The sequence below is a fragment of the Silurus aristotelis genome (assembly GCF_946808225.1).
Source record: "Silurus aristotelis genome assembly, chromosome: 26".
Classification (NCBI taxonomy): Eukaryota; Metazoa; Chordata; class Actinopteri; order Siluriformes; family Siluridae; genus Silurus; species Silurus aristotelis.
This window is the reverse complement of record NC_139599.1, coordinates 15,799,548-15,824,242: the sequence shown is the minus strand read 5'-3', so window position 1 is coordinate 15,824,242 and position 24,695 is coordinate 15,799,548. Positions and strand designations below refer to the sequence as shown.

Genomic DNA, 24,695 nt, shown 5'->3' with positions numbered 1-24,695 from the left:
GGCGATGCCTCCACCCTCACTGATGTCTCCCTCAAATCCAGGGAGGAGAGGAATAACCACAAACACTTTGTATTTCTGTTTCTCGCTACACACACACACACACACACACACACACACACACACACACACACACACACACACACACACGTCAAGTTTTTATTTTGGCCTGTAGGGGAAAAATTATTGAAAAGGCAAGGAACAAAGCCAACATGCCCACACGTGCACACACACACACACACACACACACACACACACACACACACACACACACCCGCACACACACCTGTGTGCACGCAGGATCCTGTTGACAATCGCATCTCCGATTCTGTTTTGAACAGAATTAGCTTCAGCACAGCTGATGAAGAACTGATTCTGAGGAGAACAAACACAGAACCCAGTTACAACACTGTCATACCAGGGAGGCGTGGCCTATGTGTCAGTCCTAGTTAAGGAGGCATGGCCAGTGTGTCAGTCCTAGTAAAGGAGGCGTGGCCTGTGTGTCAGTCCTAGTGAAGGAGGCGTGGCCTATGTGTCAGTCCTAGTGAAGGATGCATGGCCTGTGTGTGTCGGTCCTAGTGACGGAGGCGTGGCCTGTGTGTAAGTCCTAGTGAAGGAGGCATGGCCTGTGTGTCAGTCCTAGTGAAGGAGGCATGGCCTGTGTGTCAGTCCTAGTGAAGGAGGCATGGCCTGTGTGTCAGTCCTAGTGAAGGAGGCATGGCCTGTGTGTGTCAGTCCTAGTGAAGGAGGCATGGCCTGTGTGTGTCAGTCCTAGTGAAGAAGGCATTGCTTCAGTAATCCTGGAAAAAAAAGTGTGGCTTCTGTACATCAGTGCTAGTGAAGGAGGTGTGGGTTCTGTATGTCCATGCAAGTCAAAGAGACGTGGCTTCGGTACTTCAATCCAGGTAAAGGAGGCGTGGCTTCTGTTCTAAGCATTCTAATTATGAATTATATTGTTTTTTTGTTCACATATGACCCTGAATTTGCTGGCTTTAGGACCCTGTGATAGAGAAATAGGAGCATCACGTGGTCATTATGTGGGTTACTGAATGCTGTCACCTGACCAGTGAGAAACAAGCTATATATAACTGTGTGTGTGTGTGTGTGTGTGTGTGTGTGTGTGTGTGTGTGTGTGTGTGTGTGAGTGTGTGTGTGTTTTACCTCTATGTAAATATAGTGCTGGCTCTTCTCAATGATGTCAACGTAAGCGTCTTGGATGGAAAGTTCACATATTCCAACCGACCATGAATCCGCTGAGCGAAGCACCTGGTGGAAGCAAAGTGAAATGATTTAATAAAAAAAGAGAAAAAGTTAAAAAATCTAATATTATTCAATCTTTTTTTTTCATTTTTATTATTCATTTTAATAATATTAAATCAAATGAATAGACCATTACATTATATATTAGTGTTAAATTCATAGTGATATATTCATAGTAAAATATTTTCGGGCATGTATTCAGTCTTTTGTGTGTGTGTGTGCGTGTGTGTGTGTGTGTGTGTGTGTGTGTCTGGTGCACAAGTGTGTTTCCTGTGCACATGACATCACCCCTTTGCCCTGTTGTGTTTACCACATCTACCCACAAAATACACCTCAGCCAGGAAGGAAGCAGTTTGATCTTGATGTGTCTCATTTATAACCTCAATCCATTTAAATATGATTTATAAATAACCAGGATTTTGAGATTTAGAGTGAAAAAACCAACAAAAAACAACAAAATCATGGTATTTGGCAGGTTTTCACATGAACTCGGCCTCAATCATGTTAAACTTTGTCTTCTACACAAACACCATCACCACCTCCAACACCACCATCATCTTCTACACAAACACCATCACCACCTCCAACACCACCACCATCTTCTACACAAACACCATCACCACCTCCAACACCACCACCATCTTCTACACAAACACCATCACCACCTCCAACACCACCATCATCTTCTCACAAACACCATCACCACCTCCAACACCACCACCATCTTCTACACAAACACCATCACCACCTCCAACACCAACATCATCTTCTACACAAACACCATCACCACCTCCAACACCACCATCATCTTCTCACAAACACCATCACCACCTCCAACACCACCACCATCTTCTACACAAACACCATCACCACCTCCAACACCACCATCATCTTCTCACAAACACCATCACCACCTCCAACACCACCACCATCTTCTACACAAACACCACCACCACCTCCAACACCACCACCATCTTCTACACAAACACCATCACCACCTCCAACACCACCATCATCTTCTACACAAACACCATCACCACCTCCAACACCAACATCATCTTCTACACAAACACCATCACCACCTCCAACACCAACATCATCTTCTACACAAACACCATCACCACCTCCAACACCACCATCATCTTCTACACAAACACCATCACCACCTCCAACACCACCACCATCTTCTACACAAACACCATCACCATGTGTGTGTGTGTGTTTATATACCTGTACAGATGCTTTGGCTGTTCCAGGCACGATGAAGGGAAGCTCATTGGCTGTAGTGTGACTCTTGGGCAGAAGGTACGGGTAAAACTTGTGTTTGTACTTTATCTTAAAGTTCTGCAAAAAAAAAATGTAAAAATCAGTGACACACAAAGACACACATTTCATCTTGCATTTCATCCTCAGGCTCATATACAGGGCTTCTTCTCAGCGTGAATGCTGACCTTGGTGAAGTTCCAGCGCTGGATGAAATGGCGTGCCAGATCTCTGGCTGCCTTTCCATGAACCACGGCTCCTAGATCACGCCATGGGATACGAGGTACGTGTGCCCGGTCCACATTATCTGAAGAGGAGTTCAAGTGAATTAAAGGTGAATGCTAGAAGAACTGAACATCACTGGTAGAGCAAAAATACTTACTGATAGTTTTTGCATTATACAGTACAAGAGCGGCTACTAGGGGCGAATCACTGGCACCACGTGCTGTTTATTTGTTTATCAGTTTCATTTGTTTCAGTTTGAATACATTGTCCCATTTTCCTATAATTTATTAATATAATGAATATATTCATATTTATTTAATTAAGCATGTTTTTATGATTCAATACTGTTTTAAAAAAAAATTAAGTTCAGTAGTATTTTACATGAAGTGTTTGTTTATTTTTTACAAACTTTTGGTTATCGGCAAGTACGATCTAACCTTGCTATCGGTATCTGTAAAATCGGTCAACCTGTAGCTAGGATAACCCAAACAGTTCCTGCTACCTTGGAACGGCTGGTCCAGTTGTGTCCAGTCCTTCTTGATGAAGTTGCTATAGTCCTTCCCCAACCAAAAGAGATTGTTGCAGGTCAAATCCACCTCGTCATAAGCTTCACCAGATGCTTGGCTCTTGAGAGGAATATTAACTGCATCCTCTCCTTCAGTCTGAGAGAGAACCTATAGATATACAATACAAACAGAGATACATGATATACAATATGGACAAAAGTTCTGGGACACCTGACTTGAGGTTCTTCCTCATAACTATTATCAAAGGTTAAAGAACACTATAGTATAAGATTATGGTATTGAACTAAAAGCCCCAAACCTGTTCCAGCATGACAATACCCTTGTGCACAAAGCTAGATCCATGAAGATCTGCTGCACATGGGTTGGAGTGGAAGATCTCCTGCTATAGATCTCTAAACCAATTGACCACCATTGCAATAAATGGAATGCTGAATGCACTCACCTACATCAGTACCTGAATGAGCATCTCCACAAGCACACTCCAAAATCTACACTCTTCTGATCAGGTGTCCACAACCTTTTGTCCATACAAAGTAATCGGAACATTTTTTAACCACTAGTTACCTCAGGAACTGGTCGTGCGATGTGATTGGCTGCTTGCGGTTCCGTGACGTCGAACAACCTGTAGCTGCTGTCGTCCCATCTTCCGAAGGCAAGGTCCAGCCCGCCTACGAAGGCCACCGATTGGTCGATTGCCACCATCTTTTCATGATGCGCCCACAGCAAGACGCGGGAAGCCACGTGATCGGGATGACGCATCACCTAGGCAACAGAAAGATCGATGCAGCGGGGGGACGAATGAGTGACAGAATCTCGTTATAACATGAGTCTCGGGTTGTGTGTTTTGTGTCGAGTTCACACCTTGATATTCGAATGGAGACTATGGAGCTTTCTCTTACTGTAGTCACTGTTAATACCCAGAGCCATTTCTAACTCTTTAAACAGCAGCACACACACCTTTACACCTTGCTCCTGAAAACAAAAACACCACAGAGAAATCCTTGTACGTTTCTGGTTTATTTGCTGTTATATGTACGCAGGAAAGCGAATTCCCGCTTCTGACCGCTTTGCGCTTGAGGATCTGGTCCAGCCGCCAGTACGTCCCCCGGGCAGGACGCTTCAGGTACACTTCAGGACTTAACCTGAGAAAGACAATACACAAAGCAGCAGCAAATTAACGCTCCGATATACAGCACACAAAGCTCACTGGGAGAGTCGGACCTCAATGGGGTTTCGAACATTTGTTTCATGTCTATAATTTCTCTTATCAGAGTTTCAGACTGAAGGTATCCTGTAACAAAGTGAACCAGTGTTGATTTATCCAATGGTAGAGCATTTTTTGGACGCCGCTCTGGATTAGGGCGTCTGCTGAATGCCAGAAAATGTAAAAGTATGTAAATCTAAAATCCTTATTTCCATTAAAAGGGAAGCATAAAGCTAAAGCTTACAATGAGATTTTATACAATTATGCACTTCATATTTTTTTACTAGAGATGATGGGTGATTGGGTGTCTGAATAATTTTGGCCACGTCGTGTTTACGTGTGCGTGTACTGACCACCAATCGGTGATGAAGATCTCCTCCTTCGCCTTCTCCAGTGCGTCTGCCAGGTCGGAGAAATATCCGCTCCCGTTCACGTACCTGTCAATCGATCCAACAGTCACTCACTCCATTATAACACTATGTAGTGTGTCTACACAGATACTAATGTATGAAGAATGTAAAAAAAAAAAAAAAGCATACAAAAGTAAAAAGAAAATAAAAAACTAAAAAATACTATTTTTAAAAATGTACCCAAAAACGCCATTTCCTGAAATACTTCATTGGCAGGATTTCAAGCAAACATGTAAAGAATTTCAGCCCGGTCTACTGAAGTTCCAACAGATTCTTCACATCTTTGAATGAAATAGACTGAGACGGTCACCAACAATCTGTCAGCATGCTTCCCAGACTTGCAGAATGGCAGCAGTGTTTTTCTGACATACTACTTCCTTTGTGAACAACAAAGAAGAAAAAAAAAACCCGCCAAATCTGGCAACACAGATTGTCACTAAATGCTTTCTCATCCACTGCGCTGCCTTTCTCAAAAAGTGCTCTGCTGGCAGCGAATATCTGAGGTCACTTTTTTTTCGCCGCCAGATGACAGTTCGCGAGCCAGACCCGACTACACAACGGACTTAGAAATCCTATTCATCAGACGCCAGCTTTCTTGGGGACAAGCAGAACAAATCAATAAATCCTTAATCGATTCGTCCATCCACCTAGCATTATTTTAATTTTTTTTTTTTTAAAGTGCAATAATAAAAAGTACTGTGCTTTCATACTCATAAGTAAGAGATCCATTAGTAGGCAAGTCCTTATTAGTGGGGCCAAGTTGCTTAAAGTACACATTGCTTTATCGGATAGTCAGAGAGCGCACTAGTCAGAGCTCGCAAACCAGATCTGTAAAAAACTGCACAAGCTCAAATTTATTCATGTGGATTTAATAGCTGTTTTTTTTTTCCTTGAACAACGTTTGACGGAGGAGAAGAAATTGATTTGGATGCAGATACACTTACGAAGTATTTATGTATGAATGTAGGTATCAAAGGAAATACTGAATAATGGAAAATATATCCTTGTGAGTTAGCAAGTAGCTATAAAGCAGATGTAATGAGAATATAATTGTGTACGTATTTACGTAGCTATAAAATTTCATATGTAGTTCAGTTCTTATATAACTGTAGGTAAGTACGCAAAAGTAGTCACTTGTAAGTGTATAAAAACTGAACTAAGTTACAATTTATAGCTACTAACTACTACACTGTAGGTAAGTACGCAAAAGTAGTCACTTCTAAGTGTATAAAAACTGAACTAAGTTACAATTTATAGCTACTAACTACTACACTGTAGGTAAGTATGCAAAAGTACGTATTTATAAGTATGTAAAAACTGAACTAAGTTACAATTTATAGCTACTAACTACTACACTGTAGGTAAGTACGCAAAAGTACGTATTTATAAGTATGTAAAAACTGAACTTTGTTACAATTTATAGCTACTAACTACTACACTGTAGGTAAGTACGCAAAAGTACGTATTTGTAAGTATGTAAAAACTGAACTTTGTTACAACTTATAGCTACTAACTACTCAACTGTAGGTAAGTACGCAAAAGTACGCACTTATAAGTGTATAAAAACTGAACTAAGTTACAACTTATAGCTACTTTCTACTAGACTGTAGGTAATTACGCAAAAGAATGTACTTACAAGTATATAAAAACTGACAACATACATACAAATATATAAAAACTGCTACTAACTGTGGGTATGTACACAAAAGAATGTAAGTATATAGAAAGTATAGTAAGTATATAAAAACTGAACTAAGTTACAACTAGCTACTATAGATAAATCTAAATATTAGATGTATTTAATATATAATAATTCTGAATATAAGTATGCTAGTTGCTATAAAAGTATACACTTATTTAAGTACTTGTAAGTATGTATGTAAGGATGCAAGTGTATTAAAATCAAGGAAGAATGTTAAGGACACACACCATTTGGTGAGAGAGTCGGGTCTGGGCGGGGCGAAGCTTCCGAAGCGGTGAGTTTGGAGAAAATCACAGTGTTCAGACAGACGTCGTATCTCATGACTCCACCACTGGGCCTGCCTGTAGCTATTGCACTTAATAAACAGCGTCCTATAACCATTCACACACAAATACACACATGCAAAAAATGTTAGCTTCCCAAAAACTCCTGGAAGACCTAGAACAGCCAGTCTATAAAACTCTTCACCCCACACCTGATCCACCCTTTGAACATCTAATGCATTGAAGATGATACATGCACTAAACAAACACAGAAGTCAGAAGTAATCCCCTGTTGAAGGAGTCCAAAAAGAGAGATTTTCCCCTTCACTTGAACTAGGAGACCCAAACCTGCTCCAGCATGATGATTTTGTGCACAAAGCCAGAAGGTCTGCTTTACATGGGTTGGAGTGGAAGATCTCGTTCTATAGAGCGCTGAAAATATGTAGCTCCAGATAAAACTAAATTACATTGACCAAAGTTTGTGGACATCTCATTCCACATTTAGTTCCAATTTCCTCTTATAATAACCTCACTTTTCTGAAATGTTCCACTAGATTTTGGTGTGTGCTTATGGAGATATATGGTGATTTATTCAGCCACAAGGGTGTTAGCAAATTCAGGTGCTGATATAGGGTGAGGTGAGGTGAGGTAAGGATGTCTGGGATGCAGTCACATTCACATTCATCTCATAGTGTTCAACCGAATGCATCCAAAGACATCATGTACAATTGCCTGCCTCCAACCTTGTGGTTTCAGTTTGGAGAACCACATATGGTGAAAAAGTCATGGCCTACAAGTGCTATGTTTTGTATGAGAAAACAGACCCAGCAAATAACCAGATAAATCTTTCCAATAATAAAAAGGAGGTGATATTGAGGAACACAGGATTCAGTGTTTTAAAACACGTTTGTTCTTCACTACATGATTGATTATAATAACAGAATGAATGCATTCCCAAACTGCCACCGCACCTGCCGACACTCTTAATGCACACGCCGTGCTTTGTGGCAGTCTGCCTGCGATCCACCAGAACCTGCATACAGGGGTCAAAGAGGAGCACGAAGGACACCAGACCCCGATCTCTGCAATCAGATCCACATGAAGCACATACTTAATAAACACACAGTTACACATCAGTGTGTGTAGATGAGTGTAAATGTGTGTAGATGTGTGTAAGTGTGTGTAGACAAGTGTAAATGTGTGTAGATGTGTGTAGATGAGTGTAGATGTGTTTAGATGTATGTAGATGAGTATAGATGTGTGTAGATGTGTATAGATGTGTGTAGATGAGTGTAGATGTGTGATGTATGTGGATGAGTGTAGATGTGTGTAGATGTGTGATGTATGTGGATGAGTGTAGATGTGTGTAGATGTATGATGTATGTAGATAAGTGTAGATGTGTGTAGATGAGTGTAGATGTGTGTAGATGAGTGTAGATGTGTGTAGATGAGTGTAGATGAGTGATGTATGTGGATGAGTGTAGATGAGTGTAGATGTGTGTAGATGAGTGTAGATGTGTGTAGATGAGTGTAGATGTGTGTAGATGAGTGTAGATGAGTGTAGATGAGTGTAGATGAGTGTAGATGAGTAGATGTGTGTAGATGAGTAGATGTGTGTAGATGAGTGTAGATGTGTGTAGATGAGTAGATGTGTGTAGATGAGTGTAGATGTGTGTAGATTGTAGATGAGTGTAGATGAGTGTAGATGTGTGTAAATGAGTAGATGTGTGTAGATGAGTAGATGTGTGTAGATGAGTAGATGTGTGTAGATGAGTGTAGATGTGTGTAGATTGTAGATGAGTGTAGATGAGTGTAGATGAGTGTAGATGAGTGTAGATGAGTGTAGATGAGTGTAGATGAGTGTAGATGAGTGTAGATGAGTAGATGTGTGTAGATGAGTGTAGATGTGTGTAGATTGTAGATGAGTGTAGATGAGTGTAGATGAGTGTAGATGTGTGTAGATGAGTGTAGATGAGTGTAGATGAGTGTAGATGAGTAGATGTGTGTAGATGAGTAGATGTGTGTAGATGAGTGTAGATGTGTGTAGATGAGTAGATGTGTGTAGATGAGTGTAGATGTGTGTAGATTGTAGATGAGTGTAGATGAGTGTAGATGTGTGTAGATGAGTAGATGTGTGTAGATGAGTAGATGTGTGTAGATGAGTAGATGTGTGTAGATGAGTGTAGATGTGTGTAGATTGTAGATGAGTGTAGATGAGTGTAGATGAGTGTAGATAAGTAGATGTGTGTAGATGAGTAGGTGTGTGTAGATGAGTGTAGATGAGTGTAGATGTGTGTAAATGTGAATAGATGATTGCAGATGAGTGTAGATGTGTGTAGATGAGTGTAGTTGTGTGTAGATTGTAGATGTGTGTAGATGAGTGTAGATGTGTGTAGATTGTAGATGAGTGTAGATGAGTGTAGATGAGTGTAGATAAGTAGATGTGTGTAGATGAGTAGATGTGTGTAGATGAGTGTAGATGTGTGTAGATTGTAGATGAGTGTAGATGAGTGTAGATGAGTGTAGATGAGTGTAGATGAGTAGATGTGTGTAGATGAGTAGATGTGTGTAGATGAGTAGATGTGTGTAGATTGTAGATGAGTGTAGATGAGTGTAGATGTGTGTAGATGAGTAGATGTGTGTAGATGAGTAGATGTGTGTAGATGAGTAGATGTGTGTAGATGAGTGTAGATGTGTGTAAATGTGAATAGATGATTGCAGATGAGTGTAGATGTGTGTAGATTGTAGATGAGTGTAGATGAGTGTAGATGAGTGTAGATGAGTGTAGATGAGTAGATGTGTGTAGATGAGTAGATGTGTGTAGATGAGTGTAGATGTGTGTAAATGTGAATAGATGATTGCAGATGAGTGTAGATGTGTGTAGATGAGTGTAGTTGTGTAATTGTGTTAAGCAGCTCAGACATTTCCTGATAGTGAAAGAGAAAGAAAAAGAGCGAGAGGAGAGAAGAGAAAGGAAAATGCTAGAAAAGGTGTGAACATGATTGAGAAAGAAAGAAAGCAGGGAACGTACAGTCGTATGGGTGCGTAACGGAAAAGAAAGTAGAAAAGTACAATGTGTGTGTGTATGAGAGTGTGAGAGAGTGTGAGAGAGTGTCTGAGACCTGGACATGTAGAGCAGAAACGAGTCCTTGACAACAAGCCAGCGTTGAGACCAGCGGAAACACAACTGATGGTGGCCGAAGCATTTAAAGCCGTGGATCCGGTGACCTCCTGACCTCTTCAAAATAAACCCCTCCCTGAAAGAGAGAGCGGGGAACGCTCAGAAATCATCTTGTCACCTTATTTACACAAACACACACACACACACACACACACACACACACACAAAAATACACACATACACAATCATGCACATACACACAAGTACTCACAAGCCTTTGGGTCCAAGATCTTTGATGAAGGAGAGTGGGCTGATGCTGAGGAACTCCAGCTGAAAGCACAAGCAAGCAAGTGATTACTAGAAGTGTTTTTTTTGTGTGAATGTGTGTATGTGTGTGTGTGTGTATGGGTTCTCACCATGCCACTGTAGTTCTTGCAGAAAGAGTTCTCCAGAAGGCTGTTAAGGTACTCTTCGAGGTATTTCTGAATCACACAAACGCGCACACACACACACACACACACACACACACACCGTATACACACACACACACACACACACACACACACACAATTACAAACCAGTGAACACATTACTATAACAGTAATGTGTAAGAAGTGAACGTGTACCGGTTTGCTGGATGTCCGGCCCATTCTCTCTGTGCCGTGCAGTGAGGGCATCTCCTCAGTCATGCTCTCCAGCTGCTGCCGCTGAATGGCAAACCTGACACACACACACACACACACACACACATTTAATAAACATGATTCTTAAAACTATACTTTCTATATCAAATGTTAGGGGTCTAATGTACAACATGTGTCCAAAAGTGTGTGGACGTGTGTAGTTGTGTACAAGGTGGTATTAACACACCAACAGATGGCAGCATGAGGCTGCATGCACAGTCACAGGGAACACCAATCCTTATAAGTCAGTGTGCCAAAAGACGTAAGTATGATGTAAGATATGTGTAGATGTCTGTAAATGTGTGTAAGTGTGTGTGGCTGTGTGTAGATGTGTGCATATGTGTGCATATGTGTATAGATGTGTGAAGATGTGTGTAAGTGTGTGAAGATGTGTATAGATGTGTGTAGATGTGTAAGTGAGTAGATGTGTGGAAGTGTGTGTGTGTGTAGATGTGTATAGATGTGTGTAAGTTTGTGGAGATGTGTATAGAGTTGTGTATATGTATGTAAGTTTGTGGAGATGTGTATAGAGTTGTGTAGATGTATGTAAGTTTGTGTAGATGTGTATAGATGTGTGTAGATGTGTATAGATGTGTAGATGTTTATAAGTGTGTGTAGATGTGTAGATGTTTATAGGTGTGTGTAGATGTGTATAGATGTGTGTTAGTGTGTGTAGAAGTGTTTAGATGAATGTAGATGTGCATGTGTGTAGATGTGTATAGACGTGTGTTAGTGTGTGTAAAAGTGTTTAGATGTGTGTAGATGTGCGTAAGTGTGTGTAGATGTGTATAGACGTGTGTAGATGTGTGTAAGTGTGTGTAGAAGTGTGTGTGTGTGTGTGTGTGTGTGTGTGTGGGCTCTCACCTCCCGAGCGGGAGGAACTGCAGCATCATCTTGTGCTTGTACAGATCTCTGTGCAGGTCTGTGAAATGTTTATACTTCTTCTTAATGGTCCAGGTGAATTCACCATGAGTCAGACGCACTGTATACAGAGAACAAACGCGTACCTGCACACACACACACACACACACACACACACACACATACACAAAACATGCATAACAATTAAACAAGTATTAGGCTTATACTTATTTTGGCAAAAAATGCATTATCAATTGGACACACACACACACACACACACACACACACACACACACACACACACACACACGCACCTTGGAGCGAGTGGTATATCTCTCAGTGTTCTCCACTCTGCAGGTGATTGGCGTGTTATTGAGCATAGGAGACACGCCCCTTTCCTTTAGGTCGTCCAGGTAATGCACCACAAAGAACTCACGTTCGTCTAAAGAACACACACACACACACACACACACACACACACACACACACACACACACACACACACACACACACACACACACACACACACACACACAATTCTTAGATGTCATGGCTAACACAACAATATGTAACAAATCAAACTAACACTTCTTCCTCTTCTTCTTTCGGCTTCTCCCACCAGGGGTCTCCATGGTGGATCATGGTGGTAAGGAGACGGATGATACACTGTGGAGACCCCTAATGGGAGAAGTCCTATGTCCTACATGTCCCTTTAATAAACTTGTTTCTAATCCTGTCCATCGTCGTCACTAACAATGAACATCATAGCATCTTCAGCTCTGCAACCTCCAGCTCCACCTCCTGTCTTTTAGTCAATGCCACTGTCTCTAAACCATACGACATCGCAGGTCAACAATAGCGTGTGATATTTGCAATAAGATAATTGCTGCCAAGATGGGCAACGCATCAAATATGATGAAGCACTTGACCAGGCACTGAATAAACATAAGAGCAGAAAGTTGCTCCGTGGTGTATTTCACGTATAGCCACTCCTGTGCTAGCCGGGCCACAACTTCAACTCTATCTGTTCTGTTTGACACATTGATTACTCTTGACAAAACATCTCCCAAGAACAAAATATGTTGTGCTTGAGTGTGTTTATTCTGATCAGCCATTAAGTGCTGCTTAGTATATACTGACTTGTCTGTGTACCAGAAAAAACATATTTCATTCATGAAACAAACATGTGATAATGGATAGGTCTAAAGCTTAGAAGCACTATAGGTTAATCTTGGTGTTAGGGGGTTTCGGCCTCCCAGTCAGCGACCCTGCCTTGTCCCTACCCTCACCCAAGCCCTCACCCCCACCCCACCAAAAGAAATATTATTATTAGTAGTAGTAGTATTTTGACCTATTCTGATTACTTATTATATTCTCAAATTTGCAAAGGTATATTTGTTTTAAGTCCTTGTAGTCATTTACTAGTTACTTTCCTCAAAACATAAAGGGTCCTAGTTATTTTATTGAAAACTGAGAACTGTGCATTATTGTATTATGTTTATAGCTAATAACGTATTCTATTGTCTGGCTAAAGTAATTTACTTTTTAAAATGTATACTTGTTTTTCTATTGAAATTTAGTATACGGTATATGATTACTTACTTGAATTTAGGCAATTTTGCACTGATTATTAAAAAAGTGTTTATCCTTTTCTATAGAAGATTGTGAATGATTTGTATGGTGTGAGAGTGGATGATTGTGGTGGGAAGTCAGAGCCATTTGAAGGCAGGAGGGTGGGGGGGTTGGTTTGGATGGGGTGTTTGGGTGGGAGACTAGAAACAGCCATGGTAATAAAGATAACACTAAAATGGTTTATTCTAAAAGAACAGGGTCAAGGCCAGGATTCTGGTTTTGCCTCCCGTTTCTCATATCTCCCCCTAACCTTTTGAAGAAAAAAAACATTTTGATACTATAGTATCTTAAATATGTAATATCTTAAATATGTAGTATCTGAATGCCTTAATTCAGATTATTTCTCTTCTGATGAAATTCATGAAGGAGCTGAAGATAATTCCTTAAATCAGTATGAGCCGAAGTATAGAATATGATCCAGGATGCATGTCCTTTTGGGAGACGACCTCTGACCCGTTCACTATATGTTAAGATGAATGGTCTGGGAAAGTGAGCTCTGGTACATCTGAGATACATTTAATCTGGACAAAGACAGGCTTCGCTTTATGATAAACATTATTGCGAAATAGGCTCATATACATCTGTTATACATTAAGAGGCGGAACCAGAGAACGGGCGAACTATTTAACGTGTGTGTTGCCATCTTATCAGAAAAACAACCTGCCTGCTGTTCAACCAACCCTACGTCACCTTTGTGAACTGTTCTTCACGCTTGAGGAGGAGTTTGGACTTCCCCTTCACTCTCTCTGCTTCAGTCATTTTTCAGTTAAGCTCCTTCACAACTGGAGCTTAACTTCCGAATAAAGACACACCAGGAAAGAGAACTTTGGGGTGAATTGGGTGAGTGGTTTTAAGCCGATTCTTGAAATTATTAAATGTTTCCAGTTTTTGCTACTCGGTCCTCTGTCCTAAATCATGCAGGCAACACGGTGTGTATGGTTTTGTTTAAACGATGGCACTTGTTAAAGACTTTATTAAAATTTCCGTTTTATGACCATGTAGGTGAAACGTGTAACAATGAGAAGGAGGGTCTTGTGTGTTTGAGACCTTGGAAACTTGTTTTTCGGGAGTTCAGAGGGAACATTTTCTAGAAATTCTGCAGTTTAGTTGATTGTGTTCATTTAGAAGTTGAACTTCTAAAACAATTAGCAGTTGTCGTAAACTTTTTCCCAGCAAAGACTAGGAGACTTGGATATCTTCTGGCAGTAGACTTTATTGCAAAAGAGCCCATCAAGACCAACTTTAATAAGAACTTAGCATAGTGGATTTAAACACATTTTTTGGGGGGTTGAGGGGCTCAGAAAACTCTCTCTCTCTCTCTCTCTCTCTCTCTCTCTCTCTCTCTCTCTCTCTCTCTCTCTCTCTCACCACTTCGTTATCATATAAATACTGAAAGTTTCACACAGCTTTGGCATTCTCTCAGATCATTGGTTAACTCATGAACAAATGGTCACCAAAACAGCAGGAGACCAGGTGATATCTTGCCACTTTGTTTCATCCAAAGGAGCATTAGAAGCTGGCAAATCTCCATCCAGCACGTAAACATGTAGTTTATGCTGTTATTCATTTGTCTCCTAAAGATGTATAACGTGTATATATATTTATATATGCATGTACAGTTTACAGTACATAAGAATGCAATAATACAATTATTTAAAAATGACATTCCAACACCGTATACAAATAAAATGCAGTTTTCTCGTAGTAACAATTATTTTCATTTTGCAATTTGACAGATTGAAAGAATCTCCAAAATGTTTGAGCCACTTATGCCTAAAAACCTGGCAGAAGACATGGTACTGTGTGGCGAGTTAACAACGAAAGGAAGCAAGCGTGCGTTCAAGCATTTGGCTAAAGAGAAAAAGAACCGATACCCTGAATCAGGAACCGCCGCCGACTGCAGCAACTGGTGGAAGCAGTTCAAAGAAGGTAAAAAGAAAAAGAAAAACGCCATGGCCATCATGGCTGCTCACTATACCCGAGTAGTCAAGCAACTGGACAGATGCCAAAGCAAAGTGTTGCAGCTTGAAGAGAAAACTAAGTCTCAGGAAGACGAGATCAATCAGCTGAGACGAAAACTCCTGCAAGTGGAAGACGAAAACGTTCGGCTGAATTACCAGATTTCTAACAATTCCGCTAAAATAGTACAACTCGAGTCTAAAATTGACACTCAAAAGAAAAAGATCACCTCGCTAAAACAGAGACTGCAGGAACAGGAAGCAGAAACTGAACAGCTCAAAGAGGAGATTTCAAATTCGAACGCTTCTTGTGACGGCTCCAAAAACTCCGTAAGCCTTCCAGTACCTGTGACATACAATGCCATCCGGCGAAGATCGTTTTATGCGCTTCTTAATGAAGTCCCAGACTTGCAGTATAAACACACAAACTATGAGTTCTGGGCCAAGATAAAGAGTTGGGTCCTCAAAGGAGAAGTGGATCCTCAGGACATCTTGACAATTGTCCAAACAAAGTGCCCTCTAAAAGCTTGGCATTCGATAAAACTGAATTTCGGCAACCAAGACCTGAATGAGGTGATATTTTCCAACCCTGCAATGATAGGAAGACGGTTGGAAAAGCTCTGGAGGTGCGTGACGGAAGCTCTGGGGCCAGGCACCGAATTGTTCGAGCTGTACTACTACCAGATGCGAAAAAGAGGAGAAACATTTGAGAAGTATTTTGAGGAGAAGTTCAGGCTGTACTGCTCCCACGGGGTGGACAACATGGAGCCGAACAGGAATGACCTACATTTTATATGTAACCTCATAGAGAAGCCGGGAAAGCGCTATCAAGCCTTAAAGATGCAGAATCCCAAAAGCTCTGATGAACTGCTGATCAAAGCCAAGCTTATTGACAGTATGCTGATGCCAGCGCCAAATGATGTCATGTGCTCGAACTGTGGTAGGATGTACCACACTAAAGCCAATTGCCGAAGACCTGGAGGGGGCGCAGAGGTCAGTCCAAATTAATGCTATACATGTGGGATGTACGGTCACTGGGCCAGGGACCACAAAAATTATTAGCTTCTCATCAAGTGATCAGGAATGTTGGAGGAGAAAATAAATTGGTCAGAAGTGCTTCAGACGGCATACGTTCCCTGCTAAAATACCGTTCCTGCAATTCACCAGTTCCACTTAAACATTTCTCACCTAGTTTTTTTATAAAACAATGCTAATACGTAATACGTACATGTTTGCTTAGATTTTTTTTTTAGCAATTATTATAGTGTTGTTGTTGTTTTTTTAACTAGTATTTACATATTTTTAGAGGCATTTTAATAGTTCTCATACTTAAATTGGATATGCTAGTTCTGATACGCTAGTTATATATTTTTGTGTATTATTTGTCTATTCTCATAATGTCGTGCGTTTGCAAATAAAGACTTTGGAAAACTTGATATTTTCTTGGATCCCTCTTTCTGTCACATGTCTGGCTTGATATTTATTATAAAAAATTTCAGTCCATAGTAAAGTTTTAAAAACGGGGGATTCATCATATAAAAGAAAAACAACGAAGTTCGACTACGTATGAATATGTTGAAATCAGGTTTGTATAGAGTTAAATTTGTGTAAGAAATCGAGTTTAATTGAATCAACCGTTTCTGTTTCCTTGTGGTAAATTAGACAATCTCTAATTGTGGACAAAATGATTATAAATCATAAATCAAACTTATAAATACTAGCACATGGCAATTTGGCTATAACCTAATAAAAAAAAAAAACATTTATTAGAACAATCTGGCAACCATAAAAATGGCTAGAAATAGCTAGGATATGTGTTTGCTAAATGATGGTAATATGAACGCAGCCGTCAACACAAACTCAAACACACAGCTGTGTACACATATATTATCTAAAGGGGTAAGGAGGGGCCCATTATTAACGTTAATCCAGTGAAATCGTCAGTTACTTCATATAACACACGTGACCAGGTTATAATGGTATTATAGCATGTGAGAGCATGTTTATACCATCTTTTCCACAATAATGGCTTTGAATGCAGAAGTATGTGTAATTGTGTGTGTGTGTGTGTGTGTGTGTGTGAGTTCTTACCATTGTTGTTTCTGATAGAGTCAAGCTGATCTTCAGTCAAACAACAGTGACAATCATCTTCATGAGAAAACTGCTTAGCTGCGTTGCTTGCCATGATGTACTGACCTTTATGCGCACACACACACACACACACACACACACACACACACACACACACACACACACACACACACATTATTCTTTAATATTTCATAAAGTCTGCCTAAAAAGCACATTTTAAATCGTTTTAACCAAAATTCTCCTGCAAGAATTTCTTTTCCAACTACATTCAAGTTCCCCGTTACCTGCGATTTTGTAAATACCCAGTTTATGCCTATTAATTCTCATGGAAAGTTTTCGGTCTTGAAAATTCCTGGAATTTTCCCCACCCTAACCCATAGCACATCTTCAGAGGTCTTTGGCAGGTCAGAGCAGTTTTGGCAGCACGATATTATTCAGGTGGGTTTATTGGAGAGGCTGATTGGTGTAGTTTCTTCTTACCAGTCTCTATAAACCAGTGTGTAAACGCAAAACTCTCTTTATATCAAAGTGTCTATGCACTGCAATTATATAACTGACATCCTGGCACTCAAACTTGTATACATATATGTATATATGTATATATTTTAGACAGACAGACAGACAGACAGACAGACAGACAGACAGACAGACAGACAGACAGACCACCGCTGCTCACTACATTGCTCGACGCAACTGATCAGCATTTTCTTTTTGTTTCATTATTAGTGTTGTCACTCCGCCCTTCCTGAATAATTGTTGTTGTCTTTATGTGGAAATCACCATCACCAGGTTCAGCGCTGTTCATGGTTACATGACCATAGAATTTCACCAAATTCACCAAACAACCAAAGTCTTTTAGAAATATATAAAGGAGCAATATTTTATATTTGATTGAGTTTCTATATTCTGAAACTGAAGGAAAAGTATTGTTCATTCAGATATGGAGAAAAGCAGTTGTAATGGCTTTTAGCTGGAAAGTCGATATGTCAATCAGTCAATAAAAAAAAAATCACGTCGACACCTTCATACCCGACGTGCTGAAAGTGGGCATTATTAATGACGTAGCTTGTTGTCATGGTAACACTTGGCAAGGTGGAGAAAAAACAACACCACTTGAACTTTTGACGCAGCAGAGACTCAGTGACATTTGGAAATGGAAATATCTATAGAACGCAATAAAACTTTATGACTTAACCCATGTGATGGCAAGTATAAAACACAGGTCAATGCTGGACTCTAGGGCTGTGTTTAAATCCCACATCTGTCAGATATCCTACTGCTCAGAACAGCAAACACAACCCTGACCTAATGGGGGGTGGGGGTGGGGTTTCCTTCCAGAAAAGATAAGAAAAGAAAATAGAGGTAGAGGCACATAAGTAATGAAACGAAATAAGTGAAGGAAATGGAACTGGCAAGAAAGAAAAGAAAAGAAAGGAAAAGAAGAGAAGAGAAAAGAAAATCAGGAAGAGGGAAAAAAAGATCTAAAAGAAAAGTAGCACTAATAGGAAAATAATAATAAATAATAAATGGATGGTGTTCGACCAATCAGATTTGAGAATTCTATAGTATTGTATGTATTGCATTCATTCGATATTTTAATTTTAATTAATTAGCAAATTGTATATGGTTTATTAAAACCAAGCAGACATTTTATTCAAAATGTATTTAAAAATCTCAACTGTTGATGCTCACAAATGTTAATAATAATAAATGAATAAAAAACAGTTGTAGGTTGTGCATTTCTTCCCACCTAACCGTACCCTAACCGTACTACACCGTACCGTACCCTAACCGTACTACACCGCACCGTACCCTAACCATACTGCACCGTACCGTACCCTAACCGTACTGCACGGCACTGTACCGTACCCTAACCGTACTGCACGGCACTGTACCGTACTGTACCGTACCCTAACCATACTGCACCGTACTGTACCGTACCCTAACCATACTGCACCGTACTGTACCGTACCCTAACCGTACCGTACCCTAACCATACTGCACCGTACTGTACCGTACCCTAACCATACTGCACCGTACCGTACCGTACCCTAACCATACTGCACCGTACTGTACCGTACCCTAACCGTACCGTACCCTAACCATACTGCACCGTACTGTACCGTACCCTAACCGTACCCTAACCATACTGCACCGTACCGTACCGTACCCTAACCATACTGCACCGTACTGTACCGTACCCTAACCGTACCGTACCCTAACCATACTGCACCGTACTGTACCGTACCCTAACCGTACCCTAACCATACTGCACCGTACCGTACCGTACCCTAACCATACTGCACCGTACTGTACCGTACCCGAACCGTACCGTACCCTAACCGTACCGACTTAAATACCGAGGTGAATTTTGTGTACCGTTACACCCCTTTCCTGATGTCTTGCTTTTCCAGTATTCCAGAATGCATCTTAGCAGACCAATGCAGTATTTTACATCTGATTGTGTGTGTGTGTGTTTGTGTGTGTGTGTGTGTGTGTGTGGTGTGTGTGTGTGTGTGTGTGTGTGTGTGGAGGAGGACATGGGGGTTAACATAGACATAGTGCTCTCGATTCACTACGCATCTTCCCACATTCCTGACTTTGAGTCCTCGCTGTTCTGCCAAAAAATAAATAAAAACCACCACCTACAACCAAAATAAATACGGTGTCTTCAAAGCTGTAATATGAAGGTTTGAAGCCAAAAGATGCGGCGGCCCACGAGTCGATGATCTGTAGGAGGGAACCTCACATGCTCGGTGCTGCTGGAAATCTCGAACACCAGGGTATAGAAATGTTATATAAATATATACTGTTTTTTGAACATACCATCCGACATTTGCTGTTATAATAACCTCCATTCTTTGGGAAGATGTTCACTATATTCCACTATTAGATGGAGGCATAAAGAGCAGTCAGCGTTCACATTCATCATGTACAACAGGGTTGGAGATCTACAGCAGGAGATCTTCCACTCCAACCAATGGAAAGCAGATGATCCAGGAGCTGGCTTTGTGCACATGCTGGAACAAGATTTGGGTCTCCACAAGTCATGTTCCTTCATCCACAGACGTCCTGCACAAACGTGTGTCTCTGATTTTGTGGTAACAGTTTCAAGAAGTGGAAAAGTCAATACTTTTGGCCTTATACATATACATATATCCCAATACTTTTGGTCACACAGTGTATATTTAACAGAAATATGTAAATCCATCCTTGTTAATATCAGGATTGTGGAAGCAGGAAGTTGAAACAGATGTAGTTGTGTGAAACTGATGACCTCTGCTGTAGACTACATAATGAGATTTTCTTTTAAATCTGTCAAACCCACCGCTGTCCACTAGAGGGAACGGATTCAATTTGCAAGTTGATAAGACGAATCGTGTGGAAACACGGCCCCCGTGTGCTGCTAAAGAGTTGGTTGGCATTAAAATATAAATAAAAACAGATCAAAAACTGCGCCATTGTGTGGTCGGCTCTGAGAAACAATGTGCCCCATGTGTATGTGTGAGTGTGTGTGTGTGTGTGTGTGTGTGTGTTTGTGTACATGTATCCAGGCAGCGTGTGTGTGTGTGTGGACACACCCTTACGTGAGGTACGTCATCTGGAGTGACTGCTTAGTTACTGCATCGAGGTTAATGAAAGACAAAGGCACCAGAGAAACTATTAATAATGCTACTACACAAATACACACACACACGGCATACAAATCAAACAAACACACACTAACATAACGCAATACAACCTCAAACAGCAACAGCAACGTTATTATTTTATATACATACATACAGATAATAGATATTTTTGGCATATTTGGAACTCCTAAATGATTCAGATCATCAAGCTAATTTGAAATTACACAAACAGAACCTAAGGAAATACAAAATGCACTTTTTAAATGATCATTTGTTTTATTAAGGCAGATAAAAAAACCTGAAAACCGTTTTTGTTGCACCTCTTGGCGGTAACAACTGCGATCAAGCGTAACTGCCAACGAGTTTCTCGCATCGCTGCGGAGGAATTGCGGCCCATTCTTCTTCGACTAACTGTTTTCAATTTAGCCACAGTGGGCGATTTTCCAGCATGAAAAACACGGCCTGTTCACAGTCATGCCACCGCATCTCATTCGGATTCAAGGCTTTAACTACATGTCGTTTTTTTTTCAGCTATTCAGAGGTGGAAATGTTGATGCGCTTGAGCCTGAGGGCATGAACTGAGATTTTACTTCAGGATTTTCCAGTAGAGAACAGAATTAATGGGTCCAGAAGTTATGGCAAGTCGTCCAGATTTTTCCTACATTATTGCTAACTATAATTGCATATTTGTCACACATTTAAATGATAAAAATTTTCTGTGGATTGATGAGACACACTTTTCAAAAACATCTGTCTCATCAATCCACAGAAAATTTGAATCGTATAAGTGTGTGACAAATATGCAATTATAGTTACCAAAAATGTAGGAACAATTTGATATATACATATAAACAGGAAATCAACGATCGATAGAAAGAAACGAAGGTATAAGATAGTATGAAAGAAAGGAAGGAAATTGGCGGACCGCAAGTTTTAGTTTGCGCCTCGCACTTTGAGCGCAGTTTCTTTTATTTCTTTTTTTTATTATTATTATTATTTTATTATTACAAAAAATACACAACAGTGCCCGAGGTATAAATAAACTAGAGTTAGCGCAGTGTCACTGTGGCCACTCGCTCCGAACCAGAAATACGATTTGTTGCGTTTTGTACAACTTTTTTTTTTTTGAGCTTTGAGCCAAAGTTTTTCCGACAGTCTCGGGATAAGGATTCTTTTTCTCTTTTATGTCCAGCTTGAAGAATTTCTCTTAAAAAGGAGAAAATTCTGACAATTCCGCATATCGAGGGAGTGAACGAATGAAGGATGGAAGGAATAAAGACATTTGTTAAAGTTAAAATAAGTCGAACAGTAGATCATATCTTTCGAAAATTAAATAAATGTAAAACACACAAACTTAGATTCACATCTGTATAACCTAAATGGGGTCTAATAAATGTAAACTATTATAATGTACATAAACTATAAAATAAACTATAAAATGTACACTAATAGAATTTTGTCATTCATGATTTAATTTTATTGAATCAATTTAATAAAGAAAAGATAAAGAAAGCAAAGGGGGAAAAAAAGAAAAAAAAGGAAATGAAATGAAATGAAAAGAAAAAAAAGAAAGGAGGGATAAAAAAGGAAAGGTCGCAAATAATGACAAATCACCACATTACCTCAACAGCGAATACGAATAAAATATGACTTCTATCAGACAAAACACAGAATGATACAACCAAAACATGAAACTTGAACAAAATGCGAACACCAAAGTCAACCTCCAAAAATAATACAAAATAAAAATTAAATTAAATTAAATTGAATCAAATAAACCAGTATATATATATATATATATATATATATATACACAGTACAGACCAAAAGTTTGGACACGCCTTCTCATTCAAAGAGTTTTCTTTATTTTCATGACTATGAAAATTGTAGAGTCACACTGAAGGCATCAAGGGCTATTTGACCAAGAAGGAGAGTGATGGGGTGCTGCGCCAGATGACCTGGCCTCCACAGTCACCGGACCTGAACCCAATCGAGATGGTTTAGGGGTGAGCTGGACCGCAGAGTGAAGGCAAAAGGGCCAACAAGTGCCAAGCATCTCTCGGGGAACTCCTTCAAGACTGTTGGAAGACCATTTCAGGTGACTACCTCTTGAAGCTCATCAAGAGAATGCCAAGAGTGTGCAAAGCAGTAATCAAAGCAAAAGGTGGCTACTTTGAAGAACCTAGAATATGACATTTTTCAGTTGTTTCACACTTTTTTGTTATGTATATAATTCCATATATAATTCCACATGTGTTAATTCATAGTTTTGATGCCTTCAGTGTGAATCTACAATTTTCAGAGTCATGAAAATAAAGAAAACTCTTTGAATGAGAAGGTGTGTCCAAACTTTTGGTCTGTACTGACTTACGTAATGACTTCAAATTACAGTCTCTTGGAGACGTGCATTTTACTTGACTAGACCTTTTGCAAGCATGAGAATGGGAAAGTCACACCACCGGCAACAACAACAACAAAAACAAAACAAATGCATGGGGGTTTACGGTGTGTGCGTGGAAACAAAAAGAAGACGTGTTTATATACAAGCAGATGCTGCTTAGCGCTTGTGCTGTTATCGGAAAACACAGGTAACAGGAAGTCCATTGATTTAAATCCTGTAACAGCATGTTTCGTTCTTTACATCATCACCCTTCTTTACTGACTGCACAATAGAGACATGGCACTAAAAGCCATGCAACCTTCATCTAAACCTGCTCTGGATTTAATCCAAAAACAAGTAGGATATTGATTAGGGAATGACTCATTAAGGGAAAAAGTCACGATTTACAGCATTGCAGTCCTGTTAAATCCAGTCTGGTCTGGAAGAGGAAGAGAAAAAGGAAAGGGAAGGGAAGCACACTTCTGCAAAAGACACCATAAAAATAAATGCGCCAGAGCTTACGAAAGAGAATTTCGGAAGAATGGAATTACGAAAATTCTAACTGAAACTGAAACTGTATGTGAATGTGCAGTATAAACGTTCACACACCAATCAGCCATCAGATTTAATCCATAGCCAGACATCGCAAATATCGCAATATTTAATATTACTGTTTACTGTTCATATGCATCCTGGTATACACTTTTTTTTACATATATCTTTATATATTTTTTTATAGTTGATACTTTTTGCTTGTATTATTTATCTACCTTCTTTTTTTTTTCGTGGTTTATTTTTCTCCTCATTCTAGCATTTCACTGCATGTCCTACTCTGTATGTATGTGTATGTGACAATTTGATTTGATTTTGATTTGATTTTTAAAAAGAAAAAAGTTCTCAAAGTTGATGTGTTGAAATCAGGAAAAATGGGCAAGTTAACACCCCTTTAAGGTAATTCGTTAAGAGTGCTTATTAATAGGAGTAATGTAAAAGGAATAGGTTGATGAACATGTTTATTTCAAGCTAATTGTCTAGTCAGGTCGATTTCTGATGCACCATGATCCAGATGTTCCGTTGTCAGTTGACATGCACTTTCGGTTCTCGTGGCACAAGAACGTCGATTTGTAGTCTGCTGCGCTTCCGCCATTCCTAAAAATGACCCACAAAATAAGGAACAGTAAGTAGGAAGCTGTCCTCGAGTTTCCGGTTAGACCACGGTGGCGCAGACAAAGAGGCGTCAATGACAGCGGAGTGTGTCGAGGTTCGAATTTCCACACGCATCTCATTTGCAGCTCATGTTGCGTCCGTGGTCTACAGTTTGGCCAAATGCATGCGGGACTTACGAATGACTTGAGGCTTCGTTTCAATATTTAAACCTGTTCTGAATAATATCTGAAATGGTGTCAAATCAAATCCATCTCCTGTAATGAGTCATCACTGACTTCCATGTGGGTCTTTCGACCGCAAACTTGGAGGCACACATAAT

General features: G+C 40.0%; 2 protein-coding genes across 3 annotated transcripts in view; one reads left to right on the top strand and one right to left on the bottom strand.

Annotated features, from left to right (window-relative positions):
- The window catches only part of pld2 (phospholipase D2), a 36,794-nt gene that overhangs the window by 7,057 nt on the left and 5,042 nt on the right, over positions 1 to 24,695 (bottom strand). For both annotated transcript variants that reach the window (XM_083530800.1, XM_083530799.1), the window contains 19 exons: positions 17,198 to 17,302; positions 11,831 to 11,958; positions 11,520 to 11,662; positions 10,599 to 10,692; positions 10,389 to 10,454; positions 10,244 to 10,302; positions 9,974 to 10,108; positions 7,823 to 7,933; positions 6,816 to 6,959; positions 4,830 to 4,913; positions 4,336 to 4,414; positions 4,134 to 4,244; positions 3,837 to 4,034; positions 3,248 to 3,419; positions 2,709 to 2,827; positions 2,488 to 2,601; positions 1,159 to 1,263; positions 284 to 372; positions 1 to 85 (listed from right to left, as the gene is read on the bottom strand). The exon at positions 1 to 85 is cut by the window's left edge and continues 29 nt beyond it. In XM_083530800.1, the coding sequence (XP_083386926.1) occupies positions 1 to 85; positions 284 to 372; positions 1,159 to 1,263; positions 2,488 to 2,601; positions 2,709 to 2,827; positions 3,248 to 3,419; positions 3,837 to 4,034; positions 4,134 to 4,244; positions 4,336 to 4,414; positions 4,830 to 4,913; positions 6,816 to 6,959; positions 7,823 to 7,933; positions 9,974 to 10,108; positions 10,244 to 10,302; positions 10,389 to 10,454; positions 10,599 to 10,692; positions 11,520 to 11,662; positions 11,831 to 11,958; positions 17,198 to 17,291 (2,130 nt within the window). In that variant the 5' untranslated portion in view covers positions 17,292 to 17,302. The remainder of the gene's footprint in view (positions 86 to 283; positions 373 to 1,158; positions 1,264 to 2,487; positions 2,602 to 2,708; positions 2,828 to 3,247; positions 3,420 to 3,836; positions 4,035 to 4,133; positions 4,245 to 4,335; positions 4,415 to 4,829; positions 4,914 to 6,815; positions 6,960 to 7,822; positions 7,934 to 9,973; positions 10,109 to 10,243; positions 10,303 to 10,388; positions 10,455 to 10,598; positions 10,693 to 11,519; positions 11,663 to 11,830; positions 11,959 to 17,197; positions 17,303 to 24,695) is intronic.
- LOC310720226 (uncharacterized protein) lies at positions 13,856 to 16,334 on the top strand. The gene is made up of 2 exons (XM_083530647.1): positions 13,856 to 13,988; positions 14,885 to 16,334. The coding sequence occupies exon 2, from the start codon at positions 14,903 to 14,905 to the stop codon at positions 16,112 to 16,114; it is 1,212 nt and encodes a 403-aa protein (XP_083386773.1). The 5' UTR covers positions 13,856 to 13,988; positions 14,885 to 14,902; the 3' UTR covers positions 16,115 to 16,334.

What these genes read in the sequence shown, in the direction of transcription:
- LOC310720226 (XM_083530647.1), top strand. Translation starts at nt 14,903, where the DNA reads ATGTTTGAGCCACTTATGCCTAAAAACCTGGCAGAAGACATGGTACTG.